Source organism: Epinephelus fuscoguttatus, linkage group LG4 (assembly GCF_011397635.1).
Source record: "Epinephelus fuscoguttatus linkage group LG4, E.fuscoguttatus.final_Chr_v1".
Taxonomy (NCBI): domain Eukaryota; kingdom Metazoa; phylum Chordata; class Actinopteri; order Perciformes; family Serranidae; genus Epinephelus; species Epinephelus fuscoguttatus.
This window is the reverse complement of record NC_064755.1, coordinates 13,285,229-13,302,944: the sequence shown is the minus strand read 5'-3', so window position 1 is coordinate 13,302,944 and position 17,716 is coordinate 13,285,229. Positions and strand designations below refer to the sequence as shown.

Here is a 17,716-nt window from a genome sequence, read left to right as displayed (position 1 = left end):
CATGTCAGGAGTTACTGTTTTGTTACTGAGTTCCTGGGTGAACTGAAAAGGCAGACAATTTTAAAGACACAGCGACATCTAGTGGGGTATTTTTTAGTAGCATGACGTACCCTTTAAAAATTATATGTTATCAGTTATATTTTATTGGCCTTAACACACATTCAACAATGGCAAATCAAATAAGAAAGATATTGCATCAAAAAAAAAAAAAAAACAACCTAAAATGAATGTTAGAGATAGCTCAATCAGGTTGAGTTCAGCACATTTTTCATTGAGATATCATGACTTAAAATGTGCTCTACCAAACAGTTGAGCAGAGCGTTAAGAGGGTAAAAACAGTTTCTCCGGTTGCTCCCAGGTCTTAAAACAGCTTCCTCCTTTGAAGTGAGCAGTTCTTACACTGAATGAGGACCTGTCTCGTTGTCTCCAAGCTTCCACACTCACATTTGCCATCTGGGTGTTTCCCAGTCAGAGCTAGCCCACTTCTACACCCACAATGCCAAAGGCTGAACCTAGTTTTATTGGCGATCAGCGACCCCATTTCCCTCTAGACTCATGTGCTGGTGCCCAAATAAAACCCATCTCACATTCTGCTTTGTGAATTCTATATATTGTTGGCTAAATCAGGTCTGGACATGGATTTGAGTTGTCTTACTGAAGTTAAACCTGCTGCTGAATTACTGCATAATGATTAAATTGTTGGTTTATTGTCTTCTACCCACCAAAGTGCCTACAATATTGCCAACAGCTCTGCCATGACTTTACCACTCTCTGGATCCTTTGATCCTTCTGTATTAATGTCTATATAAAGATGTCAGTTCTTGTTGCAGTCCTAACTTCCTTGACTGTATCTCCTGATGTCTTTCTTTTGTTACTACGACCTTGAATCCAAAAAAAGATTCAATGTTTAAGCAAGCCAGCATCCTCAATACCTGCAGTTTTTTGGGGTATAACAACAACTGGAAAAAGAGTGACGCAACTCCACTTAGCCTCACACATTTAAATCTGAGTAAATGGACACCCCCCTTATCTGGAAAACAATCATACAATGGTATGAAGTATCTGGGAATCAATATCATATCTTCCATCACTAAAGTCTTCAGCCTAAATGGCCCTGGCATCCTCCAGTCCATCAAGGATGACATCAATAGATGGATAGCCTTACCACTGTCTCTGGGGTAGAAAAGAGCTACTTTAAGTTAATGTTCTATCAACTCTTACTCACATAATTTCCTCAAGACTGGCTCAGTGAAATTCCCCTTCATCTGATTCCTTACAAGAAATGAATCATACCCAGATCCAGGGGGGTCGAGGAGTTCCATATGTATTTCATTATCTTTCATACAGTGTAGAGTATCTATGAACTTAGGCCTATAAATCTGAGGCTGTAATGGGCAGCTTGGAATGGTTGGAGAAAAATATATCAGAAAACAAGACTACTTGGTATCGATGAGGTACTTTCCAAAACCACCACCAGTACTGGATAACACTAGCACCATGCTCTATTGTTAGCAGTTGCACAGGAGACTTAGCACTCTGGTGTAACCCCATTCTCTCTGCTGGAGGAAACACTGTAAGTAATAAATAATAGCAGAGACTTGGCATTACAACAGTTGGACGAAATGTTAGTGAAAAAACATTACTATTTCAACAACTTAAAAATTAGCTTGGCCTCTCTGACTCTTGCTTCTTAGCGTATGCTCAGCTGTCCTCTATTCTGAATAAGAAATGTAAAGAGGGAGCTGTACCTGCCAATGCGCCTTTTTTTGTCCAGCTGGCTTGGGAGCATGACCTAAATACATCTTTGACTTCTTCTCAGTGGGACACAGTTTGGAGGTCGGCTCTGGGATCTTCTAACTGTGTGAGCAGCCTGCAACCTGCAACCTGCTATGAGCACATTTATTTACTGCAGGGATCAGACTTTAAAAGTAAAAGTAACCTACCAAAATGTAAAAATCAGAATATACTTAAAGTGCCAAAAGTAAAAGTACTAATTCTGTAGAAAGACCCATTTTAACTGAATATAATTATTTATGTGTAAATCACTAATGAGCATTGCTGCTATTTCAGGTGGAGGTAATTTTTACTACTCTATATATTTTATCAGCTGGTAAATACTTTTTTTGGGTAAATTGTACATCTAACAACTTTGCGTTACTTCTTACACCCATTTTATAGTTCTGCATTGAATCGACGTATGCTGTAGCCTACGCCTTGGCCGAACGTGCGAGGAGGGTGTGTCTGCAGACCTGGAGACTGCAGATTCAGACCTGCAGATCTGGACCCGCAGTTCTGGACACCATGTAGCCTATTTCGCGACAGCGCCCTCTATTTCATTGGAAGCCAACATACTATTACAGCTATTGAATATGGCCGACGACGATCCGAATGTGAATCATATTATTTGTTTAAACTATTTTGTTGACTTGAATTAGAGAGCGAACTTCATGTTTTACAGTGATACGTTTAAAATGATATGACTGTCTTTACCACGATAGTCTGAAAGGCATGTCAAATATGGGTTAAAGTAGTAGGTAATAGTTTAGCTTGTTAGCAATGAACTGTTTGACCTGCACATTTTGTTTCATGAAACCGAAGCGCGATGACCAATAATTTCAGCATGTGCTTTAAATTAAATATGAATAAATGATTAAAGCAATGAAGTGGATGATATGAGAAAAATGTGTAGGGCTTACGTTTTCATAGAAACATGAAACTGTTTACATATTGGCAATTAGTGTACTTTATGCTAAAAGTTAATTTTGTATTCATGTATATCATGAAATACACCTTTATTTTTTTAATATATTTTTTCCTTTATTATTCATAATATTATATATCACATGTGTTTATATCACTACATTGATATTACTCTATAGCATATATTTAGAGATTTTGTGGATAGAAATTAAGCTCATCCAGTGCAGATGATCACAAATGTATTTTTGTCTATTATTAGGTTTTGGCCGGTTGAACGGTTGAAAAATCTTAACTTTGAATAATTAGGGACTCTCTTTTTAAGGTGCACATAACAATCTAGAAAGAGGAAACCACAGTGAAGTGGAGGAGTTTTGTGGAGGATTGAAGGGCAGATGAGGAAGGAAGGGGCACTATTGTTAATATGTCGATATAATAATGTATTTTTTTCTCTGCAGAGCTCCCTGATGTGTGATGTAACAACTGCACACAATAAAACATTTCAAACCATTTCAGTAGCCTATTTCACAGCCTTTGTTTCAAATTCCCACAACAAAAGTGAGCACTGGACACCCAAGACCAGACATTTCCTATTAGGCTATATGTTGTAGCAGGTTTGATCAGTGCAGTGCAAGTTTTTGGCGTGCTAGTCAGAGCAGTCTTATGAATATTAAGAAATAAAGAACTAAAATAGTTGGATCAAACTATACAGAACAACCAGCAAACAATAATGATGCAGAACAGCACCCAGGCACAAATCAACAATTAAATCTTGGTATTTTTATTCGGGTGTAGTAAAATTTTAAAATTGTAAATTGTAATAAAGCATTAAAAGTCCAACTTCTTTCAAACAGTGGTGTTTGGGTGAGACGCTGATTTAGTTGCAGTTATACAGTCGTCCAGTAGGGGATGAAAAACAAGGGGTCTAGAACTGCGGGTCCAGAATTGCGGGTCTGAATCTGCAGTCTCCGGATCTGCAGAGACATACTATTGTAACGTGCACCTCCCCCCAGAATAGCATTCTGACAGTGAGGTCTGCCTCACTGCGCAGACCTCACTGTCTGTCATTGTATAGGCTACTGGCACCATTTCCCTCAGTGGAAATGGAGCTTGTATTTACTTTTAGTTCACAGATAAGAAACAAAAAATTGTGAAGCCGGTAAAGCCTCCATTAAAGTAGCATTTGAAGTCTTGTGTGTGATTTATCCTTCGGGATTGATCAAGGTTTCATATGAGAAGAGGAAATCTTCGCTGTTGCTAGGCTAATTTATACAATGTAAAATGCCATAGGCTAATAACGTTAGCATTTTGTATTTGTTTGGAAAACATGTTTAGTGTGACAGTTGTTTTGTCGGTGAACCTTGTGAGTTGTAATGGAGCCAGATTGTGTGCCGTTACCCTTGTTGAATGTTGCTGTTGTCCCTGGTGTTACATAGCCTAGAAGAAGGAAAGATCGCTGGCCGCTAGGCTATTCAATACAATGTAAAATGCCATAGACTTGTGCTAATAACGTTAGCATGTTGTATTCATCTAAAAAACGTGTTTAGTACAGGACAGTTGTTTTGTCGGTGAACTTTGTGAGTTGTAATGGAGCCAAATTGAATGCCATTACCTTAGTTAAATGTTGCCGTTGTCCCTGGATTAATATAAGAAGATGAAAAGATTGCTAGTTGCTAGGCTAATTTATACAATGTAAAATGCCATAGGCTTGTGCTAATAACGTTAGCATGTTATATTTGTGGGGAAAATGTGTCTGGATTAATACAAGTGTTTGTCTGTGAATGCTGTGAGTTATAGTGAAGCCAATTTGTGTAGGCTACTTGTGTTTGAAATTGTCTCTATTAAGCCATGTTTAATGGGTGTTTAATGTTTGTTTTGGGTGTGTTTTGAATCAACTACTAGTCGACTAGTGTTTTGGAGGTGTAACTGCAGAGTGACACAGACACACCACTGCAGAAGTAAAAATGCTCACAAGGGCATAAGCGACGTGTGTAGGGTCTACGCACAACCTTAAGGGCCGTTTCATAGTCGACGCACGCAACGCAAGCAAGCGACGCTAGCGACGCGAGCAACACAATTCCTTTCATAGTCAACACATTCAACTCAAGCGATGCAGGCAACACTTGAAATGCAATACATCGCTCATGCAATAGGGGTACATACAAGAGTAGGTTACAACCAATTCACGGACATTCACGAAGATTAACAACCTTTTTAACGTGACTTGGATAAAACATCACCATCTCAACAAGTTGGTTGCATTACAGAAAAAAAGCATTTCAGAAGTCATTATGGCTAACCCATCATAAAACAACTGTGTAAATGACACTCATATTTTTGTCCCAACAGGCAGGCATAAAAGATTGCCAAACGTGAAAATAGATTTTTGATTAGATTAGATTTTGATTTATATGTTGAAAAATGATAACAACTGACCCTCGTCCAATATTGTAAAACATCAAAAATAGTACATCAGAAGTGAGAGAAACTTTGAGGTGCTAGCATCCAGTTTAAATGACGATGCAACTTTGATGGCATTTCTTTAAAGTACCATTATTTTACAGGTGTATTTTGGTGAGGATAACAGGATTGACATGAAATTGGGGGACAAAGATAAATTTACATACATTTTAAAAAATAGTATCTATTTATGCCAAATACATTGTTTAACAATAAGTTCATAGTCTACATAAAACAATATGTAAATGGGAAAAAATTTTTCCCCCACATTTTGCAAATTAAAATTCCTGCTGAAGTAAAACTATTATAGCGAGGGACAGGCCAAAATACTCACTCTCATTAGTATAAAGCCGTTTTAAATATTTTAAATATTATTTAATTGGCTGTAATTTTATGTTATATTACAGGCAAAAGACACAGCAAAGTTATTTAAAAAATTAAAAATGTTTAAGTAAGTAAGTAAATTTTATTTATATAGCACTTCTCACAGAGAGGACTCACAAAGTGCTTCACAAGATAAAATACAAAAAATACAATAACAGAAACAATGCAAAATACACAAAAACAAATAAAAAGTAAAGTGCAGCGAAATACAGAGATGATACAATGGACAATTAATGGGACGCATGCCTAAACAGATGTATTTTTAACTGCTTTTTAAAAATGTCCACGGAAGAGGCCGCTCTCAGCTCATGAGGTAGTGCATTCCACCATTTCGGTGCAACAGCCTTAAAGGCTCTATCACCTTTCGTCTTTAATCTTGTGTGAGGGACTGTAAGTAGGTGGCCTTTGGCGGACCGCAGTGACCTGACAGGACAGTGAAAGGACACCAGATCCGTCAAGTATGCAGGTGCTTGACCATGGAGGGCTCTGTAAGTGATGGTTAGAATCTTGTGCTGGATCCTGAAATTAACAGGGAGCCAGTGCAGGGATGCCAGGACTGGAGTGATGTGAGATGTGAGTTTTTTAGTTGTTCTAAGCTTTTTATGACTGATAACCTCTTTGGGACACTAAAGGGCACCGATTCCGTGGAATGACCCTTATTACGATTTAAACTATCAACCAATGTTTCATAAGTTACTTTGTCGTTTACGTTTATCGCCCTCTAAGAGCTGTCGTTATTGGGTTTATCCCCGCGCGCATGCGCAGTCGTGAAGATTTTATTTCGCGCCACTATGCCCTGCAGTTGCCTCTCTCAGGTCCGCATACAGGCTATATAATACCTGTGTGGCCGGAGATCTGCTCCCATTTTCTCTTCACCGTTTGCACATAGTGCGGAAGAAATTATGTCTTCAAGCAAGACTCAGCGGCCCCTCCGGAGCGGTCCGTCTGTACCCCAGCTGCCAGATCGGTTGCATTATGCCCTTCGACCTTCATCCCCGCTGCGAGACGTGCCTCGGACCCGAGCACGCAGGGATAGCGCTCACTGCCGGGGCCGCGTGTGCTTTCTGCGTTCGCCTACCCGTGGAAGAGCTACCGAGACGAACGGATCCCATCGCAGCACTACAGGTAGAGGGTGAGACAATTTATCTGTCTGTCATCTCAGAGACAGAGATGACAGTTGGATGACCATGCTAGCTTCACAATAGAAGAAACTGTTAATTTTTTTTTGTCCCCGAACGATCCGGAGAGGTCCACGGTGCTGGGTACGAGTCCGATGAATCTTCTCCCTCCATCGCTGCCCCCCCCCCCCCCCCCCGGCTCTCCCCTTTCCCCACTGGGAGGTCTGGAGTTAGACGACGATGTGGATGAGAGGGGAGCTCACGCAGCTATCTCCCGCCTCGTCACGGCCTGCCGGCCATTTTCCTGCCAAGGCGCTTTTCCAAGATCTTCCAAGCATCATCAAGATGGCTGCTGTAACTGTCATGATTTTGAGTTCATAATTTTAACATGATTGTTTATAAATAACTTACCTTTTGCATACATGATTGTGATAATATTGCTATGTACAGTATATAATATGCTGAGAAATGTATTTACATTTATCTGGTTTAATTGAACCCCCTGCTGTTAAGTTAAGTATTGCAATGAGTGTGGTGCGTAAAGGTCATGTGATCAAAAGCGTCAAGTTAGATGGAGAGGAAGGAGACGAGAGCAGGAGTGCTACAAAATGTCCAAAGGGTTTTATGAATGAATGAAGACGAATTCACGTTCTCCTAACTACTTTCAAATTCCGGTTCAGAAGGCGAAACGGTATGTGTGACCATGTATATTTTATTGTGTATTTGTGTTATTGATCTGTAATATATATTTCATATTTGAGACTGACGTTCAGAGCTAGCAAGTCTGGGTTAGCTAATGTGATAGAGACCATGGTAGGTTAATGGCGGCTTTGTGTCGCATGTAATTATTGTAAATGTGATTGTGATTGTGTATATTTTGTGTTACAGTTTTTCACCGCAAAATGGTGTTCACACTGTGGATTGGAGGAGAATAAAGTTGTGGAACACTGGCTGGTTGACTTGTCAAGTCTGTCAGAACTAGAACAAAACATTTGGAGGCAGTGACAGCTGCTGACCTGAAGTGTGTCCCCGTGCCAGCGGATCCACCTGCACCGGGTCGCGGCGTTTTGGGAGGAGACATCTACGCCCCAGAGCCGGCGCCCAAGCGTTTCCCTGTGTGGCCTCGCGTGACGGAGCTTTCATGGGTGCAGATCACAGGGGGGACAGGTGGGACATGTCCCCCCCAAATTCTGAAAAACACAAATTGTCCCCCCCAGTTCTAAATAGCTTAAATGATTGAAATTGAACAAATGTATACAGTAGTCCTATATACTGGGAGAAAGGGAAGATGATGAGGAGAAATGGGAATCCGTGAGAGGCGAGAGATGAGAATGGGAGTGGACATAACATGCCTGAGACCCTGAAACTAGAAGTAGCATTAACTAACAGTGAAGCAGTGAAAAGGAGGGTGATGGCTGGTTCCATGTACTACTGGCTGTTTAAGAGAAATAAACAGTAAAGGTAAGCATATGATTCTCTTTGTAGTGCTTTTTGAATGACTTGGTGATGGTGATGAGCCTCTATGAAATCGTGAAATATGCTGGCAATCTCAAGTGCTCTGTGGGCATGATTTGCATGCGTGCAATTTAAAAAAAAAAAAATCACAACTGATGGTGTCCCCCCCAAACTTGTCATCAGATCTGCACCCATGGGAGCTTTGGTCGTTCATCGATGCTGCTTTTTCCGAGCCCGGAAAACTGAAGGCGCCGGTGGCTCGCTATGAACTCTTTACCAGGGTGAACGGAGACACAGAACACGGGTTCTCTGCCGTCCCACAGCTGGAAGACAGTCTGGCCACCATTTTGTTGCCAAAAGTCACCTTTTTCGGCAGACGTAAACCCATGCCGCCTTCTCCCCGGGACCAAGTTACCGCCTGCCTCACTGACTGTGCGCACCAATGTGCAGCACAGACAGCGGCGGCCGCGAATAACATTGGTCTGCTTTCCTCTGCTGTCTCCGCTATGGCTGCAGAGCCCGGAGCGCTCCCTCCCAAGATGGCGACAAAGATCGGGAAGGCTATGTCAGCTATTCTGACCCTCTCCACGACAACGACGGTGGCGCAGGCTCAGATCATGGCGTGGCAAACGATGCTGCAGCGCAATATGTGGCTCCATATGTCCCAGCTGCCGGCACGGATCAGAGGGGAGCTTCTGTGCGGCCCCATCAGCTCCAATGGGCTGTTTGGGCCGCTCCTCCAGAGCACCATCGCGCACCTCCAGAATGCTTCTGAGAAAGCTGACAGAGTGAGGAGACACACCTCATGGAGCAGAGCTGCGCCACGACCTCAAGGCTCCTGGTGCGATCACCGAGACGCACGCTTCAGACAGAGGCGCCCCACAGGCAGTGCTGCGGCTATGCCTCGGTCCGCTCCCGCTCAACCTCCTCCTCCGCCTCGGCACCCTATGGCGGGTGGATAGTGCCAATGCAAGGATTACCAGGGGAAGGAGCAACCTCCCCTTCCGTCACCGCCTGACCGTGTGGATTTTTTTTTTTGGGAGTGAATGGGACAGCAGACGAGAGACCGGCGGCGACCTCACGGCAAGTGCATTGAAAGACCGTGTATCGACGGCGACGTGACGGCGGCGTATGTTAGAATTACTAACAAAAATATACGCCTACTATGTACGTCTGAAACACACGTCGTCACTAAGTACGTCGTCACCAAAGTACGTCGTCACCAAAGCACGTCGTCACCAAAGTTCGTCCCCTTGTCTGAAGTTAATTACAAATAAGGCCTATACACTCAGAAATTTTCAACCAATAATCTGTCACAACAGTTATAATTACAATTCTCATGGGATTACGAGGTCTGTCACCAAGAAATTTATTTATTTTTTATTGTTAAAGAAAAACGAGTGGCCATCATTACTTTAAGAAATGAAGGTCAGTCAGTCCGGAAAATTGCAAAAACTTTAAATGTGTCCCCAAGTGGAGTCGCAAAAACCATCAAGCGCTACAACGAAACTGGCACACATGAGGACCGACCCAGGAAAGGAAGACCAAGAGTCACCTCTGCTTCTGAGGATAAGTTCATCCGAGTCACCAGCCTCAGAAATCACAAGTTAACAGCAGCTCAGATCAGAGACCAGATGAATGCCACACAGAGTTCTAGCAGCAGACCCATCTCTAGAACAACTGTTAAGAGGAGACTGCGCGAATCAGGCCTTCATGGTCAAATAGCTGCTAGGAAACCACTGCTAAGGAGAGGCAACAAGCAGAAGAGATTTGTTTGGGCCAAGAAACACAAGGAATGGACATTAGACCAGTGGAAATCTGTGCTTTGGTCTGATGAGTCCAAATTTGAGATCTTTGGTTCCAACCGTCGTGTCTTTGTGAGACGCAGAAAAGGTGAACGGATGGATTCCACATGCCTGGTTCCCACTGTGAAGCATGGAGGAGGAGGAGGTGTGATGGTGTGGGTTGTTTTGCTGGTGACACTGTTGGGGATTTATTCAAAATTGAAGGCACACTGAACCAGCATGGCTACCACAGCATCCTGCAGCGACATGCCATCCCATCCGGTTTGCGTTTAGTTGGACGATCATTTATTTTTCAACAGGACAATGACCCCAAACACACCTCCAGGCTGTGTAAGGGCTATTTGACCAAGAAGGAGAGTGATGGAGTGCTGCGGCAGATGACCTGGCCTCCACAGTCACCAGACCTGAACCCAATCGAGATGGTTTGGGGTAAGCTGGACCGCAGAGTGAAGGCAAAGGGGCCAACAAGTGCTAAACACCTCTGGGAACTCCTTCAAGACTGTTGGAAAACCATTTCAGGTGACTACCTCTTGAAGCTCATGGAGAGAATGCCAAGAGTGTGCAAAGCAGTAATCAGAGCAAAGGGTGGCTATTTTGAAGAAACTAGAATATAAAACATGTTTTCAGTTATTTCACCTTTTTGTTAAGTACATAACTCCACATGTGTTCATTCATAGTTTTGATGCCTTCAGTGAGAATCTACAATGTAAATAGTCATGAAAATAAAGAAAACGCATTGAATGAGAAGGTGTGTCCAAACTTTTGGCCTGTACTGTATATATATATATGTATATATATATATATATATATATCCCACTCTGGGGTTGAGGTGAATGAAAGAACTGTGTTGTGACCTAAATAACATGCTGTTGCTATCTGCAGAAATTATTAAAGCATGAAATCCCGCATTTTTAATGTATGAACGCATCCTGTATCATAACTACATGTGTGCCGTTTGTAACAAACCAAACCTCGTGAAAATCAGTTGAAAATTCAGTGAGTTATTCTATTTTACTTGTGCATACAGCTCCTTCCTCAATAGAAGTGAATGCACTGTGGAGGCGAAGCGAGACCCATCCAAGATGGCGGCCGGCGAGGACGCGCTCAGGCAGTCGATGCGGCCTCTCTTGCACACTGCAGACGGATACAGTTGCACAGAGGCGCAACGGGCTGGGTTGAGTCTCCATGGTTCTCATGCTGTGTTTACATGCAGCCTCCTTCACCGTTCTTTCAACAGTCCAGTCAGACAGTCCTGTGTGTAACTGAGTAAGAGTAACATTACTACACAATATGGCAGAAGAAGCTCCAGCTCCAGCCGCCGCGCCGGCCAAAGCCGCCAAGAAGAAGGTTACCAAACCGAGGAAGGCCGTTCCCAGCGTCAGCGAGCTCATCCTGAAAACTGTGGCCGCATCCAAGGAGCGGAGTGGCGTGTCTGCGGCCGCTCTCAAGAAGGCTCTGGCTGCCGGAGGCTACGATGTGGACAAGAACAAGTCCCGCGTCAACACTGCCATCAAGGCTCTGGTGGCTAAGGGCTCTCTGGTCCAGACCAAAGGGACCGGGGCCTCCGGCTCCTTCAAGATGAGCAAGAAGGCTGCCGAACCTAAGAAGGTCAAGAAGCCAGCCAAGAAAGCCGCTCCTAAAGTCAAGAAGCCCGCAGCGGCCAAAAAGCCCAAGACAGCGGCAGCTAAGAAGCCAACAGCCGCTAAGAAGTCTCCCAAGAAGGCCAAGAAACCCGCAGCGATCAAAAAAGCAGCCAAGAGCCCCAAGAAGGCTGCAAAGAGCCCGAAAAAGCCCACCAAGAGCCCCAAGAAGGTGGCCAAAAAGGCCCCTGCAGCCAAGAAAGCCCCCGCAAAGAAGGTAGCCAAGCCCAAAGTCAAGAAAGCAGCAGCCAAGAAGAAGTGAGCTGTCATCAGTCTCATCAACAAACTACTCACAAAAAGGCTCTTTTAAGAGCCACCCACATCATCCATAAAGAGCAGTCTTCTGTTAATACTAGGACCCTAACTTCAATCTCCACCTATAATGGGGGTAAATGAATCACTAATTAATAGGTTGGTGTTGTTATTTTTTTTTTAAAGTTAAACCTTACAATAAATAAACATCACAGGAAAGACATTTTTATTCACATCAAGAGATGAAATTAAAGTATAATCCACTGTGCTTTGTTTGTGCTATAGTGGGCAAAATAAAATAGAGACACAACGCTGATCTAGTAATTCTGAAATCATTGCGTATTGTAAAATGAATAGTCATCAATATACTAAGACAAAAGTGAGCTCAGTTTATGGGAAAGAGTGATGATCCAGTCTAAGAAGAAATAATGATAATAAACTGGGTCCTTTCACCACTGCTATCATGAAACACATTGACTATAATTGTATTTACAGTTGTAGAATGTAACCTAAGTAGGGTTAGGTGCTACTTTAAGCTACTTTAAGTAGGCTATGAGTATTTTCATATTATAGGCTATTTCTGCATCTCTTTACTCCATTACATTTATCTGACAGCTTTAGTTACTTTGAAGATTTAAATTACTTATACAGCATATCAACAAATAAATGATGAGGTATTATCAAACTACCCATATGACATAATTAAAATGTCCACCTTGTCCAACTAGACAAACAATCAAGAAGGCCAGCTCTGTCCTGGGTTGCTCTCTGGACTCTGCAGGTGGTGGGACACAGAGATAACAGCTCAGCTGTCATCCTTCTGAGGACTAACACTCCCATCCCCTGCATGAGGAGATCAAAACTCTCTAGAGCTCCTTCAGCGATAGACTGATTCACCCAAAGTGTGTGAAGGAACGTCATCGCAGGTCCTTCCTGCCTGCTGCTGTCAGACTACTAACCAACACTGCTGACAATCAGCTGCACCATGGACACTTTATAAACACCATTATAAGCATTACTGTTCCCCTTGTTGTTGTTTTCACATACAATCACTTTGCACTAGATATGCTCTCTTTAATCCATTGCTCATCGTTATTGTTATTATTATTATTATTATTATTATTATTATTATTATTATTATTAATTGCAGTTTATTATGTATTCATATTTTTGTACTTTTTTGCATGTCTTGTTTTTAAGTTTTTAATTTTTGATATTTTTTATCTGACTCTTTCTCCTTGGCCACTGTAACACTGGAATTTCTCAATTGTGGGATCAATAAAGGTGTATCTTATCTTATCGTTACCTACAGCAGATAAAATGATTAACATTAATGCACCGGTAATTGCAGGCTAATGATTTTATAAATAATTTTCTGAATTGGTAATCATGAGAGGGGTAACTTTTACTTTTTGTACTGTAAGTAGTGATGCTAATAAGTGAGGAAAAAATATGAATGTAGGACTTTGACTTGCAACAAAATATTTTTACACCGATGTTAAGTTTCAATTAAAAAAGGAAAAGATCTGAGTAGTTTACTTCGTCCACCTCTGTAGTTTATTGTAACATTAAATTGGTTTACTTTAAGACAGACAATCCACGCAAAGAGGTGTGTGAAAGCCCGTTTGCGACAGTGAATATTTCTATAGCCTACCCGACGGCCAGTCAGGGCCTGCTCTCAAATAATATGTAGGCTATCAATATTGTTTTTAAATAGGCCTAAGCATTAGTAATGTCACCAATGCATTGCATAGAGGGTACTATGGAGACTTTCCCCTTAATCAACATGGACTCAGGGGAAACCACGTCAAATGGGAACATACAATATTAAGTCAACAGAAAGGAGCTCTTGAGGTGTTGTGGGTGGCTCTTAAAAGAGCCGTTGTGTTGCAGTGAGGTGAGACAGTGGTTTAAGCCGTACAGAGTGCGACCCTGCCTCTTCAGAGCATACACCACATCCATGGCGGTCACAGTCTTCCTCTTGGCGTGTTCGGTGTAGGTGACTGCATCACAGATCACGTTCTCCAGGAACACCTTCAACACACCGCGGGTCTCCTCGTAGAGCAGACCGGAGATACGCTTCACTCCACCACGGCGAGCCAGACGGCGGATGGCGGGTTTGGTGATTGCCTGGATGTTATCACGGAGAACTTTGCGGTGACGCTTGGCGCCTCCTTTACCGAGTCCGTTTCCTCCCTTGCTTTTTTCTTAAATAAACTTTATTTAATTTCAAACACAAGTACAAACAGAATTTATCAGCATACAATTTAGATAACACAATACATGACAACAATACAACCAAAAGGATGGAAAGTGTCCTGTAGTCAGAGTTACAGATCCAAGATGTGCCAGGGGAGGCACTTAGATTTGTCCATTGTTTTCCTCCTCCGGAGGTCTGTGAGTACCTGCCTCACGTGGATATTTAAATCCTCTCTGCGGACGTAGTTGAGCTCTCTCTCTCTCTCTCTCTCTCTCTCTCTCTCTCTCTCTCTCTCTCTCTCTCTCTCTCTCTCTCTCTCTCTCTCTCTCTCTCTCTCTCTCTCAAATTTTATTGAAGTAGATAAATGTCCTCCAGTTATTTTACCTGCTTCCGGCGACTTTATTGTCGAAGATTTTAACAATAAAGTCAAGTCTTGATTCAGTCACTCCACTTAAAACTTAAAATTTACAATAATGCACTCAGACGTGCAAGAAACACCTACTTTGCCAACATAATCAATAATCATAGAAATAATCCCAGAGTCCTCTTCTCAACCATCGACCTTTTAATCAACCCTGATTTTAACAAGTTACAAAGCACTTCAACAGATTCCCTTTGTAAAGACTTTGCAGACCACTTCAGAGGTAAAATTGATGGCATCAGATCCGATATTTTATCCCATCAAAATACAGTTCTTAACACATTTGATTGCTTGTTTTTACCTGAGGAAACACTGGACAGTTTTGTCCTGAGGGCTGTACTACGAAGGAAGCTCAACAGAGCCAGGCTTTCTTTGCATGTTCAGGATCGACAAAGCCTAAAGCCGCAATCAAAGATAATTGGTATCACGACGGCGGTTATCAACTTGATTTGTTAATCACGGCTCTCTTCTTAAGGCTTTGTGCGCGTTCACATAAAAGGGGGCGTTTGGAGCGTCATTTGACTCAACGTCCGCACAAAATGGATAGAGCGCGAGCTGCGTATTTCAGTCAGGAGGAGCAGGTGGAGATCATACAGGGATATGAAAAATATAAGACAATAATAACCGCTAAAAGCAACACGGTGTCAGCAAATAAAGCCAGAGAGGAATGCTGGCAGAAAATTGCTGACCGCGTCAATGCGTAAGATAACACTTAATTCTAAGAACCTGTTGTTAATTCTCACTGCTGGACATTGTCAGTCTCAAATATCAGATGCATGTTTAATATGATGTGCATTCAGTCTGACACTGTCCAAAATTCAGGAGACGTTAAAATCAGTTTAATCTGTGGCCACTGCAAAGTGAAATAATGTCATGAGTGATTATCATCTGTGATAAATACCAATAGATTAATGAATACATTATTCCTCAGCTGTGGTACCAACACCGTCAGGCGGACGTGGCAGCAAATCCGCACCAAGCATAAAAACATCATTCAGAGTGGTATGTAACCGCTTCATTGTGTTCTCCACAGTGTGTGGTTAATATACTGTGTCAAATTTTAAAGTTGCAATACTGTCCTCAGCGAACAGAAAAAAAATGAAATGCGGAAGACAGGAGGGGGGCCAGCTCCTCCGCAGTACACCGCATCAGAGGAGCTGGCCCTCGCAAACAATGAGGGGAGGCCCATCATGGAGGGCATAGAGGGGGGCATAAAATCTGACCCCTGTGCCAGCAGCTCCCAGCATCACCTGTATGTCCAGGGTATGTATGGAGCCTTTGGTGTAAAGAACTCAATGCCTGTTTTGTGTGGCTTTGAGATGTGAAAATATCTATAACAATATCTGTCTACGTCTAATTTCTAGTTGAAGGAGACACAATGGTGTTAATGGAGCCACCGCCACATGTCCCGTGTGACCCCTCCCCAGTGGTAAATATCATGGCAATTTGTCAAGCACTCTCAGTCAGGTTTGCTGTGCAGAATTCACATCATGCAGTGCTCTCCAATTGTTGTTCAGGTGGAGATAGATGACGAGGACACACTGTCTGTGTACTCAGAGAGGCCTTTAGGGGTAAATATACCTTTATCACTTAATTCTCGAATTTCTCCTTTAATCATGTAACCAAGCTTTGTTGCCCACTTATTTCACAGGGAGAGGAAGATCTCCATCAGTCCCCTCAGCCTACGGCCTCCACCTCGAGGTAAGCTAAAAAGCAAAATGTAAGGGTTTTATCATTTCTAGAAAAGCGAGCACCATGCTAAGTGAATCATGAACACAGTCCGACACCAACATGACTGAAAACATTAGTCATCTCTGCTGCTGAAGGTCTTTAAACTAAACTGCTCATACAGGTAGGAGCAGATACCATCTGAGCCCTTTACAAGAGGAACCTGGAACTTGATAATGAAAAAAAAGAACTGGAAATAAAAAAGCTCAAATTAGAAATTGGCATCCTGGAGATGAAGAGCAAGGTATTGTTGTGAACTGCAGTTCCACCGGTGCGTCTACGAACGGCGATGCCATGATTAGTGGAGTTTGAAGGGGTTTAACAGTGAAAGGGGTGGCGCTTTTATGGCCGATTTGATCCGAAACTCAGAACATAACCTGCTCCCGACCAGGTTATGAGTTTAGCATAAGTTACCATGGTGATTTAGCCAGGCTGAAAGAGAGCCACCTTCGTGACACTGAAAACCCTGGCTTTAGACTCAACAGAGCTCGCTAACCCATTAATCTCGCTTCGTAGTACACGACTCTGGTCGACTCTTGGTAGAGTTTTCTCCCAGGTGAAACCAACAACTTGTCTTTTAGACCCAATTCCTTCATCACTTTTTAAAATATTTTATGGATTTTTTGAAGATAAGATTTTAAATATTGTGAATTGTTCTCTTCAAATGGGTACTTTCCCCGCTGCCTTTAAAACGGCAGTGGTGAGACCCCTTTTGAAGAAGAACAATTTAGATCCTAATGTTCTTAACAACTACAGACCAGTATCCAACTTACTATTTTTAAGTAAAATTTTAGAAAAAATTGTTTTTATTCAGCTTAATGATTTTTTAGATAGTAATAACATCCTTGAAAAATACCAATCTGGATTTAGGAAGAATCACAGTACAGAGACAGCCCTGCTGAAGATTGTCAATGATCTCAGGTGTAACTTGGACTCACGCAAGTTATCAGTTCTGGTGCGACTGGATCTAAGCGCTGCCTTCGACACCACCCTATTCTTTTTAACAGACTCCAACAGCTGATTGACCTCTCTGGTACTGTTCTTAAGTGGTTCACTTCCTATCTCACAGATAGAAAATTCTTGGTAAGTATGGATACATGCTCTTCAGAGATCCATGAAATTAAATGTGGTGTACCCCAAGGCTCAATTTTGGGTCCCGTACTTTTTAATTTGTACATGCTGCCTTTTGGTTGTGTCATCAGGAGACATGGTATTAACTTCCACAGTTATGCTGATGATAAAAAACTGTACATCTCCATGTCTCCTGATGACCCAGGGCCAATTGATGCCCTTTTTAACTGCATTTTAGACATCAAACCCTGGAGGGCAGAAAACTTTTTACAGCTCAACCAGGACAAAACTGAAGTTTTAATCATCGGTCCTGAGGCTCAGAGAGAGAACCTTTTATCTAAATTGTAGGCATTGTCCTTAAATCCATCTATTCAAATGAAAAACCTGGGCGTTATTTTTGACTCTGAGCTTACTTTTATTCCACACATTAAGTATGTAACAAAAACAGGTTTTTATCATCTAAAAAACATAGCCAGAGTCTGCCC

At 42.2% G+C, this 17,716-nt stretch overlaps 2 protein-coding genes across 2 annotated transcripts; one reads left to right on the top strand and one right to left on the bottom strand.

The window, feature by feature from the left end:
• Positions 1 to 10,925: 10,925 nt before the first annotated feature.
• LOC125886823 (histone H4-like) lies at positions 10,926 to 14,019 on the bottom strand (the record flags this gene model as incomplete). Its single annotated transcript, XM_049573149.1, has 2 exons — positions 10,926 to 11,002; positions 13,725 to 14,019. Coding segments are annotated over 2 exons (372 nt in total), but the record flags the coding sequence as incomplete, so codon positions are not given.
• Positions 11,210 to 11,821, top strand: LOC125886798 (histone H1-like). Its single transcript, XM_049573123.1, has one exon. The coding sequence runs from the start codon at positions 11,210 to 11,212 to the stop codon at positions 11,819 to 11,821; it is 612 nt and encodes a 203-aa protein (XP_049429080.1).
• Positions 14,020 to 17,716: the final 3,697 nt, after the last annotated feature.